The sequence below is a fragment of the Momordica charantia genome (genome assembly GCF_013281855.1).
Source record: "Momordica charantia cultivar OHB3-1 chromosome 4 unlocalized genomic scaffold, Mcharantia_2.0 BLBB01000004.1, whole genome shotgun sequence".
Taxonomy (NCBI): domain Eukaryota; kingdom Viridiplantae; phylum Streptophyta; class Magnoliopsida; order Cucurbitales; family Cucurbitaceae; genus Momordica; species Momordica charantia.
In genome coordinates this window covers 19,223,376-19,232,517 of record NW_028275162.1, presented here as the reverse complement: position 1 = coordinate 19,232,517, position 9,142 = coordinate 19,223,376, and the positions used below count along the sequence as shown (strand labels likewise).

Here is a 9,142-nt window from a genome sequence, read left to right as displayed (position 1 = left end):
AAATTCCAAAATCCGAGGAGAGTTTTGGAGCAGCGCATATTTTTTTCCCCTTTATTCGGATTTATTATTCGAATTGATCGTCAGTCTCTGTAATCGGTGGAACTCTCAGCTCAGCTGGGGAGATGATGAGTTTTTCTTTGTTTTCTACCATTTCAATTTCAAGGAAATTCTATAGAGAAGATGAAAGATGAGCCGTGGTGAGCGGTGGAGTCACGTTCAGCAGTTTCCTTTTTCCTTTTCTAAACCCCTAAAACACAATTCTAAATTTAAACCGAACTGAATTAAAATTGAACCAACCCACTTCATCACCCTTTAAAGAATGTACAGCTAAATATGGACAAAATTTGTAAACATAAACCATAAATCGATGACAATTTCTGAAACCCAAGTGGGCAAATCCTGAAGACAAGGTTGAGAGATTATGCAGCAATAAAGTGGCAGATCAATGAAGAAAACAACGCAATTTATTTATCCTGAATGATTCTAATTAGTATGTAAATGTGCTTTCTGCAAAGGAATATAACTAATACCGTCTAAAAAAGTTCAAATTTACTGGGACCCACCCATTCCATTCCAATTTCAATTGGAAATCTACCAATATCTCAACTATTTAAAAAGTAAAATCAAACTGTTGCAACTCATATCCATCAAACTTACTCATACATGTTAATGGCTAATGATTCTCCAGTTACTCCATCAATGGCCAATACACAGGAACAACGTGCTGCAATAATTCAGTCAAGCTCCTCCCCCTCCCACCTGCAAGCAAGCAAAGACCCACTTTCAGGTCAATGAAGGTACAAATGAGCGCCGGAATTTCTTTTCTTTCCTTTTTTTCCGACTTCGGTTCACATTATTAAGGAAACAAACATCTATGATGACGATCTTGACGCAGGAATAATGATTTTAACCTCTTCTAAGTTGGTTAACCAACTCAATTGAGCAACGAAACTAGATTTCATTCTGTGCTAAAACCATTCTTAGAATAGAAATAATATCCCAAAATCATGCCAGAACTGGAGCAAGTATCATTACTAACCATAATGAGATTGTAAGAATTACGGCTGGACGGTTGAGAGGAAGGACTGGATTCCAAAAACAATGAATAGAACCCCACCTGAGAGAGCAACCTGAAAAGGAAAAATGAATTACGACTTGATTTCACAGCTCAATCTCGATCAGCATGACTTAATATTGTTGAACAATAACAGTAACAATTTCACGAGCCAAGCAAATCAAATGTTTTTTTAAGAAAAGAGAAGGGAGAAAATCAAATTTTAAGTACTATTTTCTCAGATATTTGTGACGCCAAGCTCCTTCCTCCAATGACTGCAGCAGTTGTACACAACGCCTGTCCCCTGAAAGAAAATTATTGATGACATTGGCAAACAGGAAGATGTGGCAAGATAAATGCATTAGGTGGCTAATTGCCGGTCGTCCATCCACATCCAGTAATATTACCATCAGCACGAGATAAATGTAAGGTCCCAGTGAGAGCAGTTACTTCTCATATGCAGTAAAACTTACATTCTTGCTAATATGCGAGAAATGGATGCAAATAAAATGCATTTAACAAAACACAACTATAAAATAAATAAATACATGATTAGAATCAAAAGGGCCGGCTTAATCGAGCGGTGAAGGGGGAAGGGGTAAGCCACATATAGGATGAGCAGAATTTAAAATTAACAGCAGTTAGTCCATCAACTTAAAATGCCTTTTTTGTTGATTGACAAATGAAATTCATTCAAGAGAAATGATTATGGAAGTCTTAGTCTGGAGCTTGGGGCACATTGAGATACCAAAACAAACAAAACTGTTGGATGCTGATTCTGCATTAACCATTGTATTTTTTAATATTTGCTTCAGCCCCAAACTAGTCCAACATGGATATCTAATTTTACCTAAAGGACAACCTTAATAGATGATTATTAAACCTCTACTTTTGAGTTTTGAATCTCCAAGGACCTTGTCTCCCTACAATTGTGCGAACAATCACCCAATGGGGAAAATAACCTCATGTTCGATGGTTAAGATACCTGAACTTCATGAAAGAATCTTGCTCCTAATGAAGCAAAATACAGACATCTGCTATCAAAGGCAATGTGGCACTACCAAGCACTAATAAAATTCTATAGAAGAATGCAAAACACGTTTTATTACTCCTAGGAAAAGGTGGAGACTTGTAATGGGAAAAAATGGAAAGGAAATCTGTCTATGGAAGGAAAAAAGTATCAATGGGAACGATCTGATGCAGCAAGAATCAGTCCCAAATAGAAGGGAAAAGTTAGTAGGCACAACTTACAAAATTCCACCGAGAACAACACCTAGTGGGTCTTCATCTGCAGCTAAGCCAATGGTTGCTAGCTGACAAAGGCAGTCAAACTCAGTATTATAAGAGTGAAACAATATCTAAAGTTAGAATGTTCAGTCTCAGCCTTCACACTAACCTGACTCTTGTCACCCCACTCGCCAAAGAAGGTAATGGAAAATGCCTACAGAAACCCCATGGAAAAATTGGTGAGTTAGTTAATCTTACTACAACATTTGACTAAATAATCCTAGGTTGCTAAAATATAACCTTTAAAAATATTGGTGACAGGAACTGCAAGAGAATTGACCGATTGTGCTTCTTCATGTCATCATCAACCTGTCATAAGAGTTAAATTTTATGATCCCAGATTACCAAGAACATCTTCCAAAGCTGTAATTTCAAGATGCCAATGCGACTAAATGAAACTAGTGATACTACAGCCTCTCCTTGTTTCTGTTATAAGAACTTCACCAAGTTTTATCCCGTAACAGAAGGATAAGAGTAACAATCAATTTAGATAGAGATTTTTAAAGAAAAATATATACATCATTGATTTGCAAATGGGATTCTAAACTCTCGATCTTTCTAAAACAGTTTGTCCATGTTCATGAGAATCAAAACATGAAATAAAACAATAATTCGGAGAGGGAGGGAGGCTAGGCAGAACAGAGATTTCCTGTGAGAGAGTAAATGATAGTTCAGAAGGGGTAACTGGAATTATAATCTCTTTCTGATAGGTACTATATACCTTATTGCCATCTTTGGAACCTTTTTTATTAGCCTTCAAATCAGCATCCTACGCACAAGAGACAGTTGAGTAAAGATATGGAATTCCACCTGAGTGTGAGCAGAGGTGATTTAAAAATAAAGAACCTAACCAATTTAGCTTCAACTTCAGCCAGTTCTTCAGACTCTCTGCCAATAAATTATGAAAGACAAAGTCAACGGAAAAGCTGTTTATTTGGCTACTGATATGCTGATAGAAAAATTAAAAGAATATTTTGAGGAAAAAATAAAATAACAAAGGAATCATTACCCGCCATCATTAAATGCATCCCATAACGACCACAGCCCAAAACCAAGGAACAACAGAGTGGTGATATGATGAGTCCATTTACGTGAGATCTGCAAAACATTAGGAGAGTACATCACAATGCAAAGAAAAAATCGAGAAGAAAAGGGCCAGAGAGGAACTAAAATGATTGCTTGATAAAGGCAAGAATTTTGCTCCCATAAAAAGAAAGATGGTAGCTAAATCACTTAGGATGATATCAAGAACACAAAGCACTTTTACCATTTCAAGTTTCAAACTCTCAATTGTTTGTTGTTGTTGAAAAGAAACTCATTAAGATGAAATGTTTCAGTACTCCCACCACCAATACAACATAACTTGTCAAGGCCTTGAGGTTTTTCCTCATATTCCTCAAGGCGATATGAGGTGTAAGCCTTAATTTCAACTAAAAATATCAAATTTCAAATTTGAGTGATGAAGTATGGCTAAACATGATGGTTATATAAAATTATCAAAAACATCGCCCCTGTTAACTGCCACATAAATAAAAACTCTAAAGGTACATCATTAACGTCACTACTATTATCACTAATAGTATTGACTGATTTTTTTATTTTTTATTTTTTTTTGAGAAAGGGTAATAGTGTTGGCTTATTCTATAAATTTTTGCCTTCAATGTTTTTGAAATGTAGGTAGTAAAAGTAGTAAAGTTTATAAATGCTAATACAATTCCTCTATTAGCATTCCATATATTTTTTAAAAATTGGGCAAATTAATAATATTCTTCTAATCATTACATGAGAAGTAAAGACTTTAATTGTGTTTTATGAGGCATAAGCCTCTTATGATCCAAAGAATGCACAAGTCTCGAGGCTAAAAGTCGAGACAAGACTCAAAAGCCTTTTAAAACCATTGATTTCTAATTGCATTCATATAAGAGTACTATCCTCCAAAAGAGAGAAAAGGACGGATCTAAGCGACCTGATAGTTTCCCCATAACATGTTCAATTATTGCTTAATCAACAACCCGACCAATTAAATTTTCCCATAAAAGAATACTAAATAGGTTACATTAATTCACTTGCACGAATACGCTAAATATACCCAATGGTCCCTAGGTTTTTCTCAATTTGACCATTTTTCTATTAAAATTTTCAATTAGATCCTTACCTAAAAAATTTGTTAAAATTTGTCAACATAAAGCTAATTTGTCATTAATTTAGTGTTTTATTAACATATCTTGACATGTGAGCATGCAACTTAGAAAAAAATGTGTTTTGTTAATTGGTGGGTCGAGTTTTGCTAGGGGACAGGTTGGGTTTTGTGTGTTAGATAACATCCAATCAATAAGTTCACGTGTCCACATATGTCAATGCAATAATAAGGTATTCAATTTGAGTGATCAATTTTCTTACCAAATTTGGTGCAGCCCAGCCAACCAGAGCAGAAAGAATGGTCATCACCTTAAAAACAGCAAAACTACTAAGTAAGTTAGAGGCATCAACAAAGACCGGGAAGGTGGTGAAGACACGTGCAATGAAGAAAAAAAATATTGGTAACTTTTGACAAACATACTTACAATCAAAGCTGACAGACAGCCAGCCAAGACGATTCTCCTTGGATGCCGCATTGCCATAATCTTCAAGCAGAGAATTTAAAGATGAGAAAGTGAGTACATGTATTATTTAGAAAAAAAAAAAAGAAAAGAAAAATCATTATTTTCTGTCACACAGCCCTATTAGGGAAACAATTTTCATTAGAAGAGTTGAGAAATACATCAAAAATTGCAGCCGAAACCTCCTTAATAACAAACCATATGCAACTATATGTCCTCCTGACAAATTACAATTACCTAGTTTTAGACATAAATAACATAGAAAGACCAAGTATATTATTCCAGATTCATGATTTTATAACATCATTACAGCAAATGAAACTGCATTGCTTACATTTTGGAGAAAAAAAAAATTCTTTTTACGTGTTTTTATAAAATATATTAAAAACCATTTAAGTGTATGTGAAACCATACTATTTTCACACCAGATTCTACTACTTCAAGTTTTTTAACTGAAATGCATCAATCCCCACTATTAGTCTCCACTTTCCAATTTTCATTGGTTAATGCTTTACATAACTATGATGGTATCGAGCCATGCATCCCGTTTAACTGCGGAATGTGGACAGTCATTACATTTCAAAAAGGTCAATACATGAACAAATGGAACAACATCAAAACTGAAATTACAACCAACTTGGTGAAAGTGGGGAAAAAATGGGGAGACAGACAGCGACAGGAACACTGTTTAGGCAAAAAATCAAAACAGTGGATATTTATCCTCATAACCGAACCGCAATTCCGCCTGGGAGGACAAGTAAACCAGTAAAAGTAGGAGATTTGCACCTCAAACGATTAAATTTACGTTTCACTCGTCTTTGATCAGGAAGGCGATGTAAGGTCTTAAGTACAGAATTTATGCTTAGAAAAAAGAAAAAGCGAATGCAGAAAATTCCCTCCTTCTGTCGGTCTCAAATTAGTCTGCACTCGCACTGATAAGTGATAACCACAAAACGTGATCCCCAAACAAACTTTAAAATCCACTACGGTATACATATTCGATTCCAAGTCAACATTCGGAATTAAACGCACGGCTTATACTAGAAGACAAGACACTAAGAAGAACTGATTTATCGAAACAATCAAAAAAACAAAAAAACAAAAAAGAAACCTATAATCATCGACTAACCGCAGCGGCGAAGAACGTCTTATCGCCGATCTCGGAGAGCACTGTCATCGCAAGAGACTTAGTAAAACCCTAGCAAAAACAACGAGAAGAAGAAACACGGATTGAATTGAAAATACAGAAATCTGAATAGAATCAAGAGAGATGAAATGAAATACCTGGACGACGGAGGTGGCCATTGATTAGGTAGAGAAATGGAACTGAAGAGGAGCGTCAGAGAATGGAATCTCCGACAGGCTCCGATTCCCCAAATGCAAATTTGAGACGCAGCAGTGGGCGTGACTCGGTGAGTCGCTCAGAAGTTCGAAACGAGGCGGAGAGGAGAAAGAAGAGCGTGTGGTGGCGGATTTAGATTAGAGATTAATAGGTTTTTTTGTTTTTATTTTTCTTTTTTGGTTGGAATAAATTAGATTAGAGTTTAATGGTTGCGTTTGACCACAGCTGAAAATGAAATTATTGGTCTTTTATTTTTTAATTTTGGTTAAAATTAAAAAAGTTAAACGATTCAGTGAGCGAGTCCATTTGACTCGGGATGCTCCACGCTGGCACTCGTTGACTTCTTCTCTCTCTAATTTTTTTTTTTTAATTCAACTTTAACCTTAAACCTTCGAATTTATCAATTTAAATCTTTAATTTAATAAATATTAAACTCTATACTTAAATTAACGAGTGTAATTTAATAAATATTGAAATTTAAACTCTATCCAATCCTTTTGATTTTGCATTTATGCTCCTGACTAGGAATGAACAATTCACCCAACCGCTCTTAAATATTTGACGATTCATTACTTTTCTAAATATCTTTTTGTTTTTACATTTCTTTCTTAATTATCACCGAGGAAATTGCTCCTTGCCTAATAAGTAGCTTAAGTATTTTTTGAGAAAAAATTGAATAAATAACTATTAAAAATTTTAAAGGTGGTAAGTAGAAATATATCTACTTATCAATAAATACAAAATATATCTACTTATCGGTAAATACCTAAGTTTTATCATAGGAAAAACTTAACTCTTAATTAATAAGGATCTAGGTCCATCCTGACTACCTTTAAAAAATTGACAGTTCATTATGATCTAAAAAGATGTTCTATTTCTATATATTTTTTTTAGTTAACCGTTCTATCGAACGGAACTAAAAGCGCTTTCTTATTAAATTAGATACGACTATAAAAAAAAAAAAAGAATTCTTTTTGTACCCATGTGAAAGAGCTTGAACAATAAAAGATTTTGTATGTCCAATTTGAATAGTGAAATACCAGATGCTTACCTGTCAGAATTTACTATAGGTGTTTTCTTCCACAATCCCTACCCCGAATATATATCGTTCCCCAGTCCCACCCCCACCCTTGAAATTTGGAATTGATATAGTTGTTTAAATTTTTCTCCCACACGCTAGTCTAGAAACTATGGAACATTTTTTTTGTATAGAAGCCACAAATTTTGAAACCCACCCACCAACGGGCGGCTCGTGATGATACGGGACCTTTTAAGTAAAATTTTGATTGAGATATCTTATGGTAGAAAATATCATCTAAAATTTATTTTTCTTAGTTTTGGAGATGCAAAATTATGTATTAAATTTTGAAAACCTAAATTCATACAATATGACCCATTATTTAATTTTTCTTGTGACAAAGTTGACCTTAAATACGATTTCATTAATTTTAATTTTGAAAAGCTTTCTTTTAGTAGAAGCAACTGTGTATTGTTTAATAATATTCTATAAACAATATATGTATTTAGAAAGGTGTTTATTTTTTTTATATAATTTAATATTTTAACGGGACAATCAATTTGATTTTGCAAGACCTCTCTTAATATTTTTAATTCAAAAAATAAATCTAAATCGCTAATGTCAAGAAATGTATCATGTCTTAATGTATTTTCAATATAAATACAATATGTTTTCAAATTATCATCATCTTAATGACTTTAAAATTTTCATATCAAATAAGAAGTTAGAGATATTTACATATACGTAAAATTGTTCAAATATATTTTTAAGTGAAGAAATTGCTGGATCTATTATATAGTAAAAGTAATCCATTCTATAAGAATCTCGTGTGATCGTGTTTTTTCAATATCAATATTCTCATTGTTTTTTTTCTTCTTCTTTTTTCACAAAATATTGATTGTATTTTCATATCATTTGCAATTTTCTTAGCTGAAATCGTAGCAGTAAATTCATTTTCTCTATATTTTCTCTCTATTTTTTTTCCATGATTGGATACTTGATTCCCAATAGTCATATCATCCTCTACTATTTTTCTTTAATCTCTTATTTGTCTATACGTATCATTTATTTTATTAGTTTAGCAACAAATTCATCGAGAGCAAATTCAATAAGTTTTTCTAGTCTTCTTTTCTTCTAAAGCTTTTTATATTCAGATTCATATTTTGCATATTGATGTTCTAAGTAATCAAATCTAAACAAATCTTTGATATTAGGTTTTGAGCGATCAACAATATGAAATCATTTATATATAAAAAATAATAATAAAATAATTTGAACGAAACACCTTTTATTGAGCCTAGTGTAGAATCACAATCATTACACATTCATTGTTGGTCTGGCTGCGGGTCTAGCGATCCTTCCTAGTCGTCGTCGTCGGTGCAGTAGTGAAACCAAAGTTCTGATAGAGAAAGGTGAGAGTTTAAATTTAAATCAGTGAAACTAAGTAATATATTTATGAAATTTTTTTTTGGAGGAGTTGAAAAGTTTTAGTGGTTAAAAAAATAAATAAAATAGAGAAATATGGAAGGTGTTCATTCTCCAATGTAAACTTGGAAGAATTTCGAAGAGCTTGTATTAATGGGTTGAGATTTTTAAGGAAATTTGAAAGGAATATGAATAAAAAAATTAAGGTTAACCAATTTGAAAGGTAAGCAATCAAAATTGAAAGAAATTTGTAAGCATATTAATTGTGGGTTTTTTTAGTAGTGTGTATTTTCAATATTACAGAAAAATATGAAAAGTTTCTTTAAAATTTTTAAATTTAATTTATAATTAACAACTAAATTAAATAGATACCAATATTATATATTTTATGAAAAATATGAGGCATTCCTGGAACG

The 9,142-nt window shown here is 33.0% G+C and overlaps 1 protein-coding gene across 1 annotated transcript; it reads right to left on the bottom strand.

Annotated features, from left to right (window-relative positions):
- Positions 1-446: 446 nt before the first annotated feature.
- LOC111010484 (GDT1-like protein 4) lies at positions 447-6,431 on the bottom strand. The gene is made up of 13 exons (XM_022283937.2): positions 6,226-6,431; positions 6,071-6,139; positions 4,906-4,965; positions 4,742-4,789; positions 3,351-3,439; positions 3,193-3,229; positions 3,063-3,110; positions 2,582-2,650; positions 2,451-2,495; positions 2,306-2,367; positions 1,286-1,358; positions 1,040-1,130; positions 447-759 (listed from the first exon to the last, which is right to left on the bottom strand). The coding sequence occupies exons 1-12, from the start codon at positions 6,244-6,246 to the stop codon at positions 1,059-1,061; spliced, it is 693 nt and encodes a 230-aa protein (XP_022139629.1). The 5' UTR covers positions 6,247-6,431; the 3' UTR covers positions 447-759; positions 1,040-1,058.
- Positions 6,432-9,142: the final 2,711 nt, after the last annotated feature.

Coding starts and splice junctions, on each gene's coding strand:
- LOC111010484 (XM_022283937.2), bottom strand. CDS start 6,246: ATGGCCACCTCCGTCGTCCAG. Junction 4,790..4,905: donor GCTGTCTGTCAGCTTTGATT/GTAAGTATGTTT, acceptor GCTGTTTTTAAG/GTGATGACCATTCTTTCTGC. Junction 2,651..3,062: donor GTTCCAAAGATGGCAATAAG/GTATATAGTACC, acceptor CTCTTATGACAG/GTTGATGATGACATGAAGAA.